The 19587-nt window shown below is 41.0% G+C and overlaps 1 protein-coding gene across 2 annotated transcripts in view; it reads left to right on the plus strand.

The window, feature by feature from the left end:
- plekhh2 (pleckstrin homology domain containing, family H (with MyTH4 domain) member 2) overlaps positions 1 to 9512 on the plus strand; it is a 160512-nt gene extending 151000 nt beyond the window's left edge. For both annotated transcript variants that reach the window (XM_041182916.1, XM_041182917.1), the window contains 5 exons: positions 22 to 167; positions 453 to 582; positions 1605 to 1691; positions 2956 to 3105; positions 7832 to 9512. In XM_041182916.1, the coding sequence (XP_041038850.1) occupies positions 22 to 167; positions 453 to 582; positions 1605 to 1691; positions 2956 to 3105; positions 7832 to 8017 (699 nt within the window). In that variant the 3' untranslated portion in view covers positions 8018 to 9512. The remainder of the gene's footprint in view (positions 1 to 21; positions 168 to 452; positions 583 to 1604; positions 1692 to 2955; positions 3106 to 7831) is intronic.
- The last annotated feature ends 10075 nt before the right edge of the window (positions 9513 to 19587 follow it).

Raw genomic sequence — 19587 nt, forward strand, 5'->3', positions numbered from 1 at the left:
AATTGTGGATTTTTTCATTAGGTGGAGTTCGGAGACTTTGAGCGACCATTCTCCACTCCAGCGGGTCAGATCTCAATGCAATCCAAATCAAACCAAGTGCTGAAGCAAGTAACAGAGAAATTTTATCCGAAAAGATACAAACAAGGCTGTACAGAGGAGCAAATTAAGTATGTATGGAGCCCATTCAGTACAAACACTGACTGCCAGTTTCCTATAATCTTTCCATTCTTTTCAGTAAATATTCAAGTAGTTGATTGTGTAACTCATTATTATTATTGAAAGAATCAGTATGTTTATTCAACTATTACTTGAGTGCTGAAATCACTGGTAGCATTTCAAAACACACTTTAGCTTATGGAAATAAAAATAATCACAATGTTCAAAAATGTATTTTGAATAAATTAATGCAGCAGAAAATACTGTTTCTCTGTACTATTGTGTGTCTACTTTAGACAACTATGTCAGCGACTTTCTACTAAATGGGTGGCTCTGCGAGGACGTTCTGCTGCTGATTGTGTGCGCATTTACTTTACTGTAGCAAGGAAGTGGCCTTTTTTTGGAGCAAAACTGTTTGCAACAAAGGTAGGATCTTGTATACTCCTGTCCAGGTTTGATCCCAACAATGAATTTTCTTCTAACATTGTGACATTATGCTGCATTAAATGTTTCATACAAATGTAAGATGTTTTATTGGTCCATTGTGTTGAAGTAGCAACTGAGACTTTTTAAATATATTCAGCTCTGTTACTTCATTCAACAGCATGATTTAATGGAGAGCTGGAGTATGGGTTCAATTTCCCAATTTGAGTTGTACATTTGTGGGGAAATACTGAGTGAGGAAGGTGCTTCCCCAACATGGAACAGTGAAGATAGAGTCATTCCAACTTACACAAACCTGCTTGTAGGTGGCTATAGACTGACTGGCAGGAATGAGGAAACAAATCTCTGACAACCCTCCCTTCCGAATAATAATGGGAAGACATGAAAATGCAGAATGGACGGGTTTTATTCGGCCATAAAACATTACAGGGGAAGATATTCACTATGCTCTAAATGAAACTAAATCATAAATGCATTCTTTTTAATGAACGATTTTACTGCACGTAGAAATCTTCTACCAACATGGTGGATGATAATCAAAAAAACAAAATTGATAGGAGTTTCAGATTAGTCAAATCATAGAACTATGTTGAAAGCCATTACTACTTAGTATGTCTGATCTTTGCCAATTTTTCTTTAAATGACAGCATAAACATTAATGATATTGAATTTTCTGCATAATTCACTAGTGATAGGGAGAATGTTGGAAATCTACCTTCTACCTGGGCACTGACATTGGGATGTGGCCCTAATAAATAAAGAAGGATGGTGAACAAGAGGTCAAATTATCAGTTCAAATTGTCAGCTCTGAAGAAGGGTCATAGAGGCTTGAAATGTTAACTGTTTCTCTCTCCGCAGATGCTGCTAGACCTGCTGAGTTTTTCCAGCAGTTTCTGTTTTTGTTTCAAATTGTCAGTTCAACCAATTTAACTTACATTCTAGTGTTATCAACATATTCTGTCTTGTAGATATATGATAGCTCTGCTTTTATTTCTGTTATGTAGCCTATCGCTCCACCACGATCTGATATTGCACCAGTATGGTTAGCTGTGCATGAGAATGGCATCAGCATATTGGAATACAGCTCTATGGTAAGAATGATCACCTTTAAACATTGCTTTATCACATCTTCCCCTGTGTTAAATTAAAACACATAATACTATGCTGTTCAATCTAAGTACGGCTTTTCCTCTTGTGAAGGAAGAACGTTTTTAGGAATGACTTCTACACACATGGATGAGAAGGGTTCAATGATTAATTAAAACTTTACCTCTAAAAGATAAAAGTCTGGAACAACAAGCAATACAAACTGATTCATTGGTGCAAGCGGAATATTAGGAAAAGTCTGCATAAATCCATTACAGCTTTTTACATGGAAGTGTTACTGTCAGCTGCTCTTTAAGTTCAACTGAATCAAGTTTCCAAAATGAGAGAAAACAAAATATAGGGTTTCTTGGCATTGATATGATTTGCTGTTAATTACTTTACAATCACTGAGATTTGTATGTCATTAAATGGCGTGGAATTTTGAAATTTAACAACACACAGTATATGTCTTTTTTCATTCATTCATGGGATGTGGGCACCGTTGGCTAGGCCAGCACTTATTGCCCATCCCCGATTGCCCTTGTTCAGAGGGCATTTAAGAGTCAATCACATTGATGTAGGTCTGGGGTCATGTGTAGGCCAGACCAGGTAAGGACAGCAGATTTCCTTCCCTAAAGGACATTAGTAAACCAGATGACAATCAGCAATGGTTTCATGGTCATCATCAGACTTTAAATTCCAGATTTTTTTTATTGAATTCAAATTTCACCATCTGCCATGGTGGGATCCCCAGAGCATTACCGTGAGTCTCTGGAATACTCATCTAGTGATAATACCAGCATGCCACCACCACCCTCCGGAATGAATATGTATGAATTAATAAATCAGAACTAAATAATTTAGGAGAAGCAAGGCCTCCCAGGGTAAGTCTGGACCTTTGCTGCCCTGGACTCTCCTACTCTCACCAGCCACAATTCTTTGCATCACCCAATTCCTGAAGTTTCCCTAGAGGCTCCCAAGCTTCTTCCCTTTGCTGGCCAGATTTCTGCCAGGAATGACCAAGCAGCTGACTTTTGGCAATCAAATGGGGTCAAGCAGGGAAAATCTGCCAGGCCTTCAACTCAAACTCTGCTCCCACATTCTTCCTGTCAGGAGTTAAAGTCGCATCTTAAAGATTTACTGTATGAATAAGGTAATCATCAATAGTCATTAAAATAAAGACAACACTAAGAATTAAAAAGTGTTGATATAATTTTATATTTGTTGTAAGTAATTACCGTATTTTGTTTTGTTTTTCCAATTCTACAGCGCTTGATAACAACGTATATGTACAAGAGTATCATGACCTTTGGAGGCTGTCGTGACGATTTTATGCTTGTAGTTGGAAAAACAGCAGATAACGCATGTACAAAAGACAAACCAACACAAAAACTCCTGTTTGCCATGTCCAAACCAAAGGTTTGAATGATTATATTTTGAATCTGTACTTAAAACCATTGAGTGTTGTTTATGTGTATGTCTAGTTTTCTGAGCAATAAACGTGGTACCTGTCTTTTATTAATGGTTAATTTAAAAGACAATTGAATATATAAAAACCATTCACATTTATATAGGACCATTAACAGAGCAAAATGCTTTGTAGTTGGAGAATAGAGTTTCGATCTAGGAAGGAGCATTAGGGAAATTAGGAGAGGGAAATGAAGGTATAGTTCAATAGGTAGAATGTAAAGAGACTTTTTAGGTGAGACTTTGTAGGTTCTGCAGCTTTAGGAATCCTTGTCCAGTTCAACCATTTTAACCCACGCCAAGGTCCCTTTAATTAGAAATCCTTCCTAAGAGAATCGGGAAGGCATGACAGTGAATGGCATAACACTTTCAGCTGCCAAACCCCTAACTCTGACTTTCCCAGAATTCTCTTGCACAACACTCCTCAGGTCAACACACCTCGCAGTTTCACAAATTCCTCTCATTCCATGCACTTCACCTCCATCTGAACAGCTAAAACTAACGCTAGTCCTCATCCTATTGACCCACACCTTCCACAAATGATGTCCTTCATTTCTATCCACATGAGCAATTTCTAATATTCGGAACTCTCTGCTTTCTCTCCTGGCAGGAGGAGAACACACAGCTCCGGGGAGAGGCAGAAACCCGGGTTGGAGGTGGAGTGCCAGTAAGAGGCATCTTGAAAGCCACTGGCAATGCAAGCACATCTGATACGTTGGCAAGGAGGTTGTGCTCCTTGAGGCTGCAGATGTCAGCAATAATTTGCCATCAGTACCTGAGCCTCCTAAGGCATTGAGGGTCAGACATCTTAAGAGAGATGATCCTCTGACTCCAGACCTTTTGCTGGTAGTCTCACCTCCTTGGAACTGCACCACTACATTCATCTCCTCTGCCTTGCGCTGAGGAGAAGGCTGTTGGTGTTGCTGTTGGTGTTGCTCCTGCTGCTTCTGGCAGTAATGGTGTTGCTACTCTTCTTGTTCCTCATCACAGGTTCAAGGTAGAACTGTATAAGCTGCTTCCACGCCATAGTGAAGGCTGGCAGCAGGGAAGTGTAACTGAAGGTGAGTGAAGTGAATTCCGAGAAGTCGGCAATCATCTGTAATGCGCTAAAAGCACACTCTCAGAAGAAGTGCTGCGAGGAGTAGACTCTCACCTGGACATGGCTGCAGCTTTTCAGTTTCCTTGCTAGTTCCACTGAAGAAGCATTCCCAGCTGTGCACTTGCCTTGATGACCCTGGCAAGTTGCTGACAGCTCTGGAAATAGGTTCACTGGCTGTTAAAACTAAAGTCTTTGGTCAAAACACCAGTTAATGAACTATTTTAATATTGAAATGCCTTTACTGGACAGCTGCATGGGGTTCCCTGCTCACCTGCAAACCTACCTGGGTGAAACCAGGATATGGGCAGGATGATGTCAGGATCCCCCAACATCACTTTTAGAGTTTTTAACTCACTGGATGCACCCAAACGCACCTGTCAGGCTTGTTAAAATTCCCCTGAATGGGCTTGTGCGGTTAGGTGAGGAGGGGAGTTGCGCAAACTGACAGGACAGTCATGGAATGTGCAGCAATTGTTTTTTGATGTGCCGATTTTCATTATCAGGTCTTGTTTACATCACATAGGTATTGGGATTGGGTTTTGTGGGTGTCTCACAAGGACCACATAGGAATGGGTTGGAACAGCAGAGGCCTAAGCCTTCCTTATGATGAGCACACTTCCTCACCTTTGGGCCTCTTTCGATATTGATCCTCCTCTGTCCCAAGTTGGTCATGTGGTCTGCCCACTCAAGCCTGAGTTAAAATTGCAGTCAAGTACTGATTACATCAAGATCCACCCCCTGTTACTTTGTAAATGCCAAGTAAGAATAAACAATGCTTTAATTTAACATTAAAAATCTGATTTGCACCAATTACTGATTAAACAATAAGTACTTGTGTGTTGCTGTTTTCTTGGTACATTTAATGAACAACTCGGGTCTAAAGTCCATACACTAGAGATAAAGTTATCTACTTTCAACATGAAAAAGATTTTTAACAAACAGACTGCCCTAATGTATCAGGCTAGGAATTTACTCTGTTACGCTCTTCAGTAATTCACATGAAAAGAGATTAAAACTGTAAGATGGCAAAGCTTTTCGCTCCCTGGAGTGAATACTATAGACAGAATATGCATGAAAAATGCTTATATTAGATAAACTAAAACTTACAAAAAAAACCCCAGAAAATGTTGGAAATACTCAACAGCTCTGGCCACACCTGTGGGGAGAGAAAAACAGGCTGAATTTTCCCGCATCCTGGTTTCACCCGGGTAGGTTTGCAGGTGAGCAGGGAACCCAGTGCAGCTGTCCAGTAAAGGCATTTCAATATTAAAATAGTTCATTAACTGGTGTTTTGACCAAAGACTTTAGTTTTAACAGCCAGTGAACCTATTTCCAGAGCTGTTAGCAACTCATCAGGGTCGTCAAGGCACGTGCACAGCTGGGAATGCTTCTTCAGTGGAACTAGCAAGTCGAGAAGCCTTGGATCAGTGAAACTGAAAAACTGCATTCATGTCCAGGTGAGAGTCTGCTCCTCGTAGCACTTCTTCTTTCAGCGTATGACAAATGATTGCCAACTTCTTAGAATTCACTTCAGTCATCTTCAGTTACCAGATTTCAACGTTGGGAACGTATGGCGGTCCCAAGACCACCAGTGGCCTCAGTTTACCCATCAAGGTGACTTTACACGAGGCAGCCTCCCAACTAATCGCTTCCGCACTTGCTGTCCAATTAGGAATGGTAGGTGGATCAGAGATGTAGGAGGCTCAATAGGAGGGCCAAAGCAATGTCCGAATGACAGATCCGCCAGAAGAGCTGACTGCTACTGGAGAAGAGGGAGACCTAGGCATTGCCTCAGAATGGAGCTGCTCATGAAGGCCTCTTCTTCACTAGTAAAGAGGATAACAAAGTACTGTAAGGGGCCTCCAGAAGGTTAACTGTGGCCACTCCTGGACCCCTGAGAGCATTGCAGCCCCCTGATAATGCCAGTTAATTCATGTGCTGCCTCCACAGAATTGCCAGGCTCCTGACACAGCAGAGACCCATATGACATCAGAAAAGTTGCATCACTATGGATAACTGGTCCTTGATTATGGCCTTAATTTGCTTCATTGCCTGCCTGCCTCTGTGGAGAGCAGGCTGCTGATTCCCGTGGCAGCAGAAATTCACCTGAAGCCAAGACAGCATCAGGGAGCCATTCCAACGGGGCTTCCTGGAACTTTGCTGATCCCACAGCCTCCAAACCCATCTCCACTGGTCTGGGAACATTTAGCCTAATGTTACAGATCAATGATTTTTCATCAGTAATAGGATAAATTAGAGATGTTAATAGATTTTAAGGAAGTGAAAGGAGAAAGGTGGGAAAAAGAACAAAAGGGGAAGGTCTGTGATAAGGTGGAAGACAGGAGAGATTAAATGACAAAGGATTCATGGTGCAAGGCCAAAGGGAATGGTAATGGAGCAAGTAAATAAACAAAAGAGGCTAGGTTTTATGCTCCTCCACTAGCAGTTTTGAAGGTGGTGGGGGGGGGGGTGGGGCTTGTAAAATCCAGTAGGTGGCCTTCCTGCCACTTCTTCACCCACCCCCAATTTCGGGGGGGTGTGGGAGGCATGGGCCCACCCTTGGGGCGAGGCCCACTCCGTGCAGGATGCTCGGCAGCTTCAGCTGCACAGGCTGGTGTCAGGGCCCATTTGACGGCGTCCCCACCCCTCCCACCCAGGTCATCCTCCTCTTTAACCCACCTCCAGTCTTTGGAACCCAGCCTTCACCCACCCCTGCCTTCCCCAATGAATCATTTGCCGCAACCCCCATACTTACCTGCCAGTCAGGGACCCTCAGCATTGGAAACTGCTTGTAGTCCCAGGAGTGGCTCCAGGTGATGTTCCTGGGACAGCAGAGCTGTTGGCCAATCAGATTGACCGGCAGCTCTCTAACGTGGGACTTCCTCCCTTAAATCAATTAACACTACTCCCAGTGTTAAGTTGCTGTGGGGCATCTGTCAGGATCGTGGGCAGGCTCATCCTGCCCTTTTTGCTGGGGGGTGGGGGCAGGGTTGGGAACCACAGAGCCCCGCAAAATCCAGGCCAAGATGTGTCTACAGGAAGTGTGAATAGCAGAATCATGAACATCTGCTATTCAAAATCAAAAAGAGAAAAACAAGAGAGAGCAACCAAAACTGGAAAAGGAAACAAAATGGGGGCAGAGGATATGATCTGCAATTGTTGAACTCAATGTTATGTCTGGAAGGCTGTAACATGCCCAGTCAAGCTTTTGCTGATGTTCATTGGAACACTGCAGGTGGCCAAGGACGGAAAGGTCAGAGTAGGAGCAAAGTAGAGAGCTAAAACTTGTGACTGTGTGCATGGAGGCACATTGAATATACTGTCAAGATGTTTATCCTCCTTGCTATGCTCCCAAGAGTACAGAAGGAAAAAATCCAGTGAATAAAAAATAATGAATTTGTGCATGATAATTTATTATTATTCCTAGCATTATATAAAGCCATATTAGAAATATGGCAAGTGATGTTTCTCTGGTTTGCTATGACATTAACAATTGGAAGGACACAGCTTAGCAGTCCTCATTTACAATAAAAGAAAATTCTGTCATGATCTTAGAATGACCAATTTTTTTTTATACAGATTCTAGAGATCACTTTGCTGGCAGCCAGTTACATCAATGGGTTCCAGCATCAAAAAGGGACAGTCCACCACATGTCACTTCCATCTTCACTTTGTGTCCACATGGGAGGACACAAATTAAAGGACATGGGGAGTCAACCATTACTTTCATACTCCAGGCCAACTAAAGAACCAACCTTGTTGTAATACTGGTAGTATTAAAACCTAATGATATTTGCTTCATAAAGTGACGTCATAATGTTACCCTTATCTGTGCTGAAAAAAGGTTTGTTGGCAGCTCATGCAGAAATTTACTGCGCCTGAAATTTTAATTGATATAATTGAAATCCCATTGTTTCCTGCAGGATAATGGCAGTAGTTCAAGCAAATTAACAACAAATTATTTGCATTTGTTTGTCTAATAATCAGAGCTCTGGTTCTCCTGGACAGAGGGCTATATAACAGTAAGTCCCCATGCTTTTCGTGTTACCTCTGTGTAATAGTTTACAACCTTAATTTAAACAAGAGGCTGGCTCTACCTAAATGCATAACTTCCACTAAGATTAAAACCATATTGTTTATAATATTTTGTACCAGAAATAGCATTGTATTTTGATAGTCAGGTCATGCAACCAATTGAGGCACAACTTCCTCGTAGTCACAAAGGCGATTTTTGGCCTTTCACTGATTTACTTGTATCTAATAATCCTTCAAGCAATATATTTTAAAATTTCTACATTTTCATCCCAAGCCATGAAGTCTACCTTTATTTATCAATTTATTTATATTAGTGAACAATTGTGTAAATTCCATTATAATCCCCTCCAACACCCCCACCACTACCTTAGTTACAAACTGTAAGAAACAGGAAAGTGCAGAAAGCATTCTCTAGCATTCCACTAAGTTAAATGTCATATTCAAGCACAAAGGTACCAGAAACAAAAGAAAGGAAAATCAGAATGGACAAAACTCTGCCCAAAGCATAAGAATTGTAGATTTTGTAAGGCACGAGATAGTACAGGTGAGAAAGATAATTCATTTAATTTCATCCATCCAAAAAGGCTCTGTAATACCGCCACCAAAGAATCCAGTCATTTCTTAATGAGTCCAGAATTTTAACCTCCACTGTTTTGCCCAGAAGTCTTTCCATTTGTTGATCAATGTGTGTGAAGAAGAATTCCCAACATCAATACTGTATTGAATTTTGCTAGTTTGATCAGACTGTAACAGTTTAGTTTGAAGCTGTCCTACAGGGCTACCTTTTTTATAACCAATTATAAAGGAAGTCCTCGATAAGGAGACTTCCCATTCATTTTTCAAGGCTAAAAAGTCCAAGTTTCTCCAGTCTTTCCTTAGTTCTCTGAGGCTAAAAATCAGTGTCAATACCTCCTCTCTGAACAGTCCCCAGGACTTGATTGTCTCCATTTTATCTTAATAAGCAGTGGTTAAGATTTGGGGTTTGTCCCAAGCAATATAATTTATGTATGGCTTTTTTCAACTTGTACAACTCTGCTATACTGTTCATGCTCTATTTGATTTGTTGATTAATGGTCTGCCAAATGAAATATATTCTCCTCAAACATCTAGATTTCTTTCATGTTACCTTTGGTTACTTGATCACTGTTGATGGGCTAATTGTATTGCCAATGTTTTCTTTCCATGTGAAGTACATTAAACTTCATCTACCATATTTTCCCACTTACATAGTTTAACTCTTTTTGTGTACAATCACTTGCAACTGTATTTTCAAACTCCCACCTGCCTAGCCTTTGTCCTTTCTTTATCATATTTCCACAGCCAACAATCTGTTCAACCAGTCCTTTACCTCCATCTTTGATCCCATTATGTCCTTACACTTTACTATCTTACATCCTGGTTATTCCCAGTGATATCAGCCTCAGTTTTGTTCTTTCAAGTCCAAGAACATATCTGGCTACTATTGGTTAAGCTACATGTCACTAAATCTGGCTAGAGCACAGCAAACACTACCAGGTCCCACTCTCCTCTGCTAAGATTGCCTACTGCTCCACAATCATCTGTACAGCAAAGATAATCTCTATCTTCTTTTCCCTGCCATCAACCATCTCAAACTTCCATCTCTCACCAAACCCCTACCCCATCAGCTCCCTCCACCTTACTGCAACAAGTTTGAGCAGCTCATGAACTTCACTAAGATTGAAACCATTCAGTCAGCTGCTTTTGCTGCTTCCTCCCTTCCTGTTGCCCATCTAACCAAACCTCTCCCCAGGCTCATCCTACTCTGCTCTGCTTGGGTCCTTGTCTAGTCTCTCTCTCTCTTCCCTCATGCCCACTCCAAGTTCATCTTGCCCATGAGACCCACCTACTTCCCACTAAACTTCTAAATGCTCAAACTTCCTTCCTGACATCTATGCAACCTGACAGTTTAAATGTTTCTGTCTCCTCAGTCACTTTCCCTCACTTTAAAAATTGTAATTACAATTTCCAAAAAAAAAACTTCCCTCAACCCTTCTGTTCTTATAAACTACTGCCCCATCTCCAAGTTCCCATTATCCCAAGTTTATTGTTGTATTTATTTCTTCTATGCCAACATCTGTTGGCCTGAATGTAATTGCCCCAGAAGAAATTGTTACAAAATGGAAGATTTCTCCTGAACACTACGTATGACACAATTCTAGTATGTTGGGTGAGAACTTGGGCTCTTTAGTATCCACTGTTTTAGTGCCAGATGTTAGTCTTAGAGCTCCAAAATGTCATTTGCAGCACATGCATGTACTTGGTTGAAATGTGTTAGGCACCTTATTGATGAAGGTGTCAGCGCACACACAGTGAATGCCTAATGGAAGTATGCAGTGAAGGCAGATCATGACGTCAGTTAGCGTGCAATACTAATTTAATGCCACTGGTGCCATTTTGGAGTTTATAGCTCCAGCCAATGATCTCCCTTAACCTTGCACAGCTAAACATACAGGAAGGAACCATTACCCAGCTCCCCACCTCCAACCTCCAATAGTGTTATATGAAGGCATCATCAACTACTTACACGTTAGCTGCTGGTTGATTTCTTCTGGCTGTTGCAGCCATGTTTGGTCTTTCCTATAGCTGTTTCAAGTTGCAAAAGTCTACAGGGAGTAGGGAGTGACCTGGCAGGTGCTGAGGAACTTTTTGTCAACTTAAAGATTTTTGCACAAACCAGTTGATCCCAGACATAAGTATCAGTAGGCATTTCACTTGGAATACAGCATGACTTGGATAATGAACAGAGGTCATGCAAAGTAGGACAAGCTGCTGGAAGAGGGAGGTGGAGAAGGTAGAGAAGGGCTCTCAGCAAGAGGCCATATCTGCTGTTTGAATTTCAGTAAGAACATACTCACTGAAAACTGCCACTTGCTGCAGCCACAAATGCAAGTTCAGAGCAGAACAAGGACCACATTGCTAATGGCTGTGAAATTGACAGTGGTGATGACTTTTATGCATCTGGCTTCCAGCTATTTGGAGCTTTTTCAAACACCTCACAGTTTACAACCAATTGTGCCATAAATGAAGTCACCAAGACACACTATTTAAAAAATTTCATTCTCTCTTGCCAAAGAAAAGCAGCTGGAGCAGTATACAGCTTCACTGGGATTTCAGGCCTCCCCATAGCATAGCGTACCATTGACTGTATGCACAACAGTTTGCAGGCATCACATGTCAATGATTCGCCAGCATCTAGCCGGTGTGTAACCATACTCAGCGCATCATGCGTTTCAATACCCGATACCTTGATAGCAGGCAGTAGCAGTCATGATGCCTTCATTCTGTTGCAGTCTGTTGTGCCAACTGCTTATGGTCACTACAGTAAACTAGAGGGTAGCTACTGGACAATAAGGGCTATTCACTGACATCAGAGCTGGTGACTCTGGTGCGCAGCCCACACAAATGTGCACAGCACATACAATGAAAGCCATTCTGCCACATAAAATGTGATAGCGTAGACCATTGGCATGCTGAAACAACACTTCTGTTGCCTGGACCACTTTGGAGGAACTCTGCAGTACTCGGCAGATCAGGTGTCAAGGTTCATGGGAATTCTGCTGCATGCTGCAGAATCTCACCATTACAAAGGGACAGCCCTTGCCACCAACTATTCAGTGAGCAGCTGAGGAAAAAGAGGAGAAAGAAGGAGAAGAGGAAAAAGAGCACAAGGAAGGAAGGAGGCAACCTAGACAACTACTTTCTGCCTGGGCTCTAAGTGATTAACTAATTTTCATGCAATACCAATAACTACAACCTCAATTCCCCATACACTAACTGTCCCACCCCTTACCTTACCTTTCCTGTCACTGATCACCAAAGAGTTGCTTGATCAAAATAAGAAAATAAAAGCTACCATTAAATAAACATTCCAAACCAAATTTCTAAATGAAATAGTGCCATATTGTATTCCTACATAAAATATTCAACTTTGTGCATTTTTTTAGTCCCTGTCTTCTGTGTGCCTTTGTCTGCCCTAGTGCTCCTATGCAGTGCTATCCAGTGGCTGCAACATGTTGGAAGGCTGCTGATTTTCAGTGGAGGAGACTGCAGATTGCATTGGAGTACGACCCCAAGCGCTCTGATGATTATAGGCATGGGCAGTGGCAGTCTAGACTGGTTGGCTGACATGCAACAGAAAAGGCACTGGCAGAGATGGGAAGGCAAATGCTGTTTTTGTGAGACAAGACAGCAAGATCATAATCCATGAAGCTATTTTCACTCCTCTGCATCCCAGTAATCAGACAGAGGACAGAATGCTGGAGTACTGTGACACTCTGCAAGTTCCATTGCTCATTACATCCAAAGCAGTGATGGCAATAGTCTGAGCTTTCATGACAAGAAACTAACCACAATCTGATCTTCCATTGCAGCATTCAGATGTTATGCTGCAATGGAAAATGAACATCGGCCATCAGACGCTACAACATGGTTAAGTCCACAAGTGTGCAAGTGGATTTGTCCATCATTTCCATGCTGGAAAGATGGCCTCCTAACTCAATGCAAAGCTCTGTGGCACAATGCTCCTTGACATTGCAGGCTTCTGGAAGGATTCTCGATGCATTAAGTATTTTGTTGTGCATATCCATTTGCATTTTTCTGTCAACTGTCCATCAAAATCGTCTTCTGCAGCAGAGAATCACCCTGCTACAAGTTGGCACTTGAGCTATCATTGTCCTCTAACCTGACTGCAGACAATCAAGCCCATTGTCTCATCACATGCAGAACCCCCTCTATCTTCTAGGAGACACGCAGTGTCAGTATCTGAGATGGTGAGCTGCGAGTGTGATATCAAGTAACAGTGCTGAGTCTTCATCATCATTCTTATCTTAGTGTTCCTTCACTATCTGGCTTGCATGAACCTCCTGGGTATCTTAACAGAAAAAGGCACAGGAACGGGGAAAATATGAGGTACATGCTTACACCAAATGCAGCTTGTAAATCAGCGAATTGTGGGATGAGGGACAAATGGGATGTAAGAAGGAGAATTAGGTGTGAGGGTACTGTCACCTTTGATGGTTTCAGCCCCACTCCTGGCCATAGCCTCTGCAATGGGTATCCCAGTAATGGCCAGTGTCATGGAGATTAGGACATACAGGCACACATCTAACAACCTTGGAGCCTCTGCTCTCCTGTGGTGACTTCCTCATTCTTTCCCAGTTCAGTTTTTGTTCAACTATGACTTACATCACTTACTCAGCCACATTGCACCTCCCTCTTTAAGAGGGGCAGGCTAGCTATAAGCAGTGCAGACCAGTTTTAAATGGTTCTAGCCACGCACAGTATTGGCCCACTGCTGATGCATCCAACAATGAACAGCATAATTAGCATTGGCTAGATGCTGAGATCATGGAAATAAATAGGCAACACGAAATTGATGTGCTGCCTGCCTTGCAATAAACAGATGTGGGGTAATAGCACAAAATGATCCCTGCTCCCGATCCTAGGAGCCACCCAATATATCCACCATTCTTTATAAGGAGTTTTATGATTTTGTCACACATAGAAAACAGGAATTCTACCCTAGCTATTATTTGTAATAATGGCTATAAGTAGTACATGTAGACTGCTCTTTCAAATGAACCCCAAATAGCTTTGCTTCAGCTAATTCTTCCTCAGCACACCTAATATATTTTGTTCACATCAAGTATTCTAAATATTGTCTCCTGGAACACATCAGGCCCATGTGGCATGAGCAAACCTCTTGATTATTGTTTCTAAAGACCTGAAAAAAACAATTACCAACTAAATATTGGTTAAGCAGCTGTCCATGTTTATGACCTATTACCAGTGTTGGATCCTTGAATATAAAGTGAGAAGTATTGAACAGAAATACCATTATATCATATCAAAAGATGGTAAGGTTCACATTGCACTGTATTATGTTGTATTTAAGTCTGTGTACATATAGGTTTTAAAAAGATGAAAAATAAATATGCCACAACTTTAGGGTAAAATAGTATACCATTATTGTCTTATATCTCCATATCTACTACAGCAATCGACAAAATTAATTCAAAATAGAAACTGAATTGAAAGCTCTGTTCGAATTGAAGCAGGAACTCTTTCCAATAAGTAAAGCGAATCAAAATTCAACATAATCATGGTATTCTGATGTGTTCTGGAGCATGTTTTTAGAGGCATCTTGCCAGTTGCATATCATTCTCTTTAATGAAGCATATGCCAAGAAAGGTTACATAATAGCAGCCAACTTGTTTTCTATTGTGTTGTAATAATAATTCTCAGGGGCTTTTTAGGAGTCAAAGCGTTGTTGAGAGTTTAACATTATAATTATGTAACTAGGCCCTGTTCATTTAAGAAAAAATATTAAGTTATATTAAATAATTTTGTTCATGCGACTACAAATCACAATCCGATGCTAATGCTGTCTTCCCTCCCATGACTCAGTGTGTGGTAAAAGCAAGAATTGTTTGGTAGTAAAAAAGTTAATTCAGATAGGTTATTCTACAGCATAGAAATCCATTAGTCAGCAACTCAGAAGATTTGTGTTTCTGAGTAAACAATTGAACAATTCAAACATTTGAATCCAACCCAGCATCTCCATTGGTCTAACTTTCATTCATAAAAATCTATTTTACCGGAGGATAATGTCACAACTCTACCCACAAAGTTACTCTTTCATCATGACTGCTTGTGGATAGTTACAGTGGTATAGGAGATGTTTATGGTATGATTTTTCTATTACTATCTTTTCAGCAATAACATTTTATGAATCATTTCTGATTATCTGTTCTCCTAAGTTATTTCCTCTTTATGATCTTGCCTTTTTCTATTTATCAATACTTATTTTCAATGCTCCTGTGAGCTTTTCTCCTAAACTCCAAATATACTTTCCTCCATGCTGTTCCTTCTCCCCATATCTGCGTGTGTGCAAATTAAGACTCGTTGCACCATTTCCTATTTGGTTCCTCAAATCGTTGCAACTTTATGCCTCCTTCACTTTTTTGGGCTTTTAAAACCCAACATTTGAGTCGCCTGATCAGTACTTCCTAACTTCCCTCATCTATTCTTGAACTAGAAGTTTCTCCACTCATAATCAGTGGGTGGAAAAGTCCAGCCCCTATTCCCTTCAATTCACGGTTCAGTCCCTTCACCTGGGTTTCTTGACCAAAAAGGTCCTTGCATCGGCTTGTGTCATTATATCCTATACAGTATCTGACCACATAAATTTGTTCTTAAATTTCAACATTCTTGCAGAGATATATATCCATCTCCATTTAAATAATTAATCAATATAACATTAGCTGTATTGCTGAAAATCTGGTCCATGCGTCAACTTTCCTTTAAGTGGAAAATATTTTCTAACTACCATTCTCACTGAGGTTTGCTAATTTAGTCCTCTTTGTTGCTGCAATCTAAGTTTTGGTGTACTCTGTAACTCCAGTAACTGTTCAGATTTCAGACAATTAGTACGTTGTTTACCCTGCCTTGCTGAAACTTAGATCCTGTTACCTAAAAGAGAGCTCTGCACACTTGTGCTTATATGCATGCACAGGATTTCGTTCCTAGTATTTACACTTGAATATGCCAACGAGAGCATTTTCACTGTAAACATCTTTAAATTAATACATTTCCAAAGAAGAATATTGGACTAGAAAAGTTAAAAATGTTCCTCTCTCCACAGACGCTGCCAGATCTGCTGAGTGTTTTCAGAATTTTTCTGCTTTTATCTTTAAATTAATTGCAGGTTAAGTGTCCAGCAGATTCAAGGGACAAAGCACTTTTAAACAAATCTGGTTTAACACCGCAATGCATTTAACTTTCATTTAATGTGAAACAAAAGCAATGTGAGACTCGACGTCCCAGGGATTATGACTGGGCCTTTAATCCCAAATATACACTTCAATTTTAGCACTGGTGCACACTAATGTTAAATTGTAATGTAAGTACATTCTTAAATAATTTGCTTGTATCCATATGATCCATGCCTCTCATAATTTCAAAGATCTGAACCACCTTAGTTTCTTCAATTAAAGCAATTCTTAAAGTCTCGTTTCATAAAAAGTCTTGTTTGTTTGGTTTCATAATCCTAGTTGTTACAAAGGTTTAAAATTACGAGCATTTGAATAACTTTTTACAGTTTATAATAAAATACCATTTGGGATGCATCTGCCAAGCTCATAACAGTTTACACTGACTTGATACGCTGACTGGTCTATGAACATGGCCAATTTCTTTTCTATTTCTTCTTCACTTAGCATGAATAATATTTATTATGTTTACGTATTTCACATTTAGTACAAATATATCTGTATCCAGATTTGTGCATCTTAACAGTTACGTGTTTCTATTATTTTGTATTTTCCTTACAACGTGGTGTTATTTTAAGATAGAATTTGCTCTCTTTGTAAATGAATAATTAGCATAAGGAGGAATTTTGATATTTTAATGTCAAACATTTTTGACATGTTTTATAAGATTTGTATATTATGTTAAGTTTGATGTGTCATGGTATTCCATGCACATCATAATGCACATAAAATATTAATATTCACTGTTTCATAGTCCTAAAACCTGAGATCATGTAACTATTTCATTATAATTTGTTCACTTAAATGAATGTTATTTTCAATGATTTGTTATAAACACAGTTAATTGTAATAACAAAATAAATATGAGATGGTCTGGTATACATCGCCACACAGTTGCATTGTCTTAATATGTACCATGCTATTAAAACCTGTTTAGTCATTATCCTATTTAATACACAGCCAATGTTCAATTATTTATTTTACTATATATTTGAATGAAAATACAAACTGGTCATTTCACTGAGTTACTTAACACTTAATAAACAATGCACTTCTGAGTTTAGAATGGCTTGCACTTGTCTTTAACATGCTATTAATTAAAAACGGTGACAAAATACAGTTCAAGCAGTCTTGTATATCACATGGTTAAAAAAAAGAATTACCATCTCAAAAACATCACACTCTGTACAACAGATGATACTTAACCGTGATTTGTGCATATTTGGTAAAGATCTGTAAGTTTGGTAAATTCTACAACTATTAAGACAAGGGATCTGATTTTCAACGATATTTTCACTGGTATTCAAACCAGCATCATTTCCTTTGCTAAAGGCAAAATACTGCAGATCCTGGAAATCTGAAACAAAAACAAAAAGTGCTGGAAAAACTCAGCAGGCCTGACAGCATCTGTGGAGAGAAAGACAGAGTTAATGTTTCGAGTCTGTATGACTTCTTCAGAACTAAAGAGAAGTAAAAATATGCTGAAATATTTACTGTTTAAGGGGAGTTGGGACAGATAAAGATGGATAAGAAGGCCAGTGATAGGTGGAGGCAAAGGAGAGATTGCAAACGATATCATAAACTAAAGGTCGAAAGGGTGTTGATGGTGGTGATACTGGCTAAAGCAGGTGCTAATGGTAACATTAAGAGTAGAAAACAGAATGAGCAAGGTGACAGACAGCCCTAGTGGGGGTGGGGTGGGGTGGGGTGGGAGGAGTGGACGGTGTTGGGACAAAAGAGAACAAAATAGGCCAAAAGGTGAGGATGAAACCATGAATAAAAATGGAAATAAATATAAATCATAAAAATATGTGGGGGAAAACATATATATATCAAAATTTTAAAATATATATATTTGAAAAAAGGGGTGAGGATGGAGGAGAGAGTTCATGGTCTGAAGTTGTTGAACTCAATGTTAAGTCCAGGAGGCTGTAAATTGCCTTATTGGAAGATGAGGTGCTGTTCCTCCACTTTGCGTTGAGCTTCACTGGAACAATCCAGCAGGCCAAGGATGGGCATGTGGGCATGACAGCAGGGTGGTGTGCTGAAATGGCGAGCGACAGGGAGGTCTGGGTCATGCTTGCGGACAGACCGAAGGTATTCTGCAAAATGGTTACCCAGTCTACGTTTGGTCTCTCCAATGTAGAGGAGACCACATAGGGAGCAACGAGTGCAGTAGACCAAATTGAGGGAAGTGCAAATGAAGCTCTGCTTCACCTGAAAGGAGTGTTTGGGCCCTGGGACAGTGAGGAGGGGGGAAGTAAAGGGGCAGGTGTTGCACCTTCTGCGATTGCGTGGGAAGGTGCTGTGGGAGGGGGTTGAGGTGTTGGGGGTGATGGAGAAGTGGGCCAGGGTGTCTGGGAGGGAACGGCCCCTACAGAATGCCAACGAGGGGGGTGAAAGGAAGATGTGTTTGGTGATGGCATCATGCTGGAGTTGGCAGAAATGGCGGAGGATGATCCTTTGAATGCGGAAGCTGGTGGGGTGATAAGTGAGGACAAGGGGTACCCTATCATGGTTCTGGGAGGGAGAGGAAGGTGTGAGAGCAGAGGCGCAGGAGATGGGTTGGATACGGTTGAGGGCCCTGTCAACCACCGTGGGTGGGAAACCTCAGTTAAGGAAGAAGGAAGGCATGTCAGAAGCACTGTTTTGGAAAGTGGCATCATCAGAACAAATGCGACGGAGGTGACGGAACTGAGAGAATGGGATGGAGTCCTTACAGGAAGCAGGGTGTGGGAAGTTGTAGTTGAGGTAGCTGTGGGAGTTGGTGGGCTTGTAATGAAGACTGTCCACCAATATATCACCAGAAATTGAGGCAGTGAGGTCAAGGAAGGGAAGGGAAATGTCAGTGATGGACCATGTGAAAAAGGTGGAGAGGTGGAAATTGGAAGCAAAATTAATAAATTTTTCCATCGGCGGGGACATCAGCCATCTTAATTTCTCTGCTCCTCTCACCCACTCTAATCTGTCTCCATCTGAACTTGCCACACTCCATTCTCTCAGATCCAACCCTGACTTCGTTTCAAACATGCCGACAAGGGTGATGCTGTTGTCTGGTGTACTGACCTCACCTCACAGAGGCTGAGCGCCAACTTGCAGACACTTCCTCCTACCTCCGCCTGGACCATGACCCCACTACCTAACATCAAACCATTGTTTCTAGGACTGTCACTGACCTCATCTCCACTGGAGATCTTCCCTCCACAGCTTCCAACCTCATAATCTCCCAACCTTGGACAGCCCGCTTCTACCTCCTCCCCAAAATCCACAAACAGGATTGTCCCAGTAAATCGATCATGTCAGCCTGTTCCTGCCCCACGGGACTCATTTCTTCCTATCTTGACTCTGTTCTCTCTCCCCTTGTCCAATCTCTTCCCACCTACATCCACAATTCTTCTGATGCCCTACATATCAACAATTTGCAGTTCCCTGGCCCCAACCGCCTCCTCTTCATCATGGATGTCCAATCCCTCTACACCTCCATCCCCACCAGGATGGTCTGAGGGCTCT

Source organism: Carcharodon carcharias, chromosome 2, assembly GCF_017639515.1.
Source record: "Carcharodon carcharias isolate sCarCar2 chromosome 2, sCarCar2.pri, whole genome shotgun sequence".
NCBI classification, from domain to species: Eukaryota; Metazoa; Chordata; class Chondrichthyes; order Lamniformes; family Lamnidae; genus Carcharodon; species Carcharodon carcharias.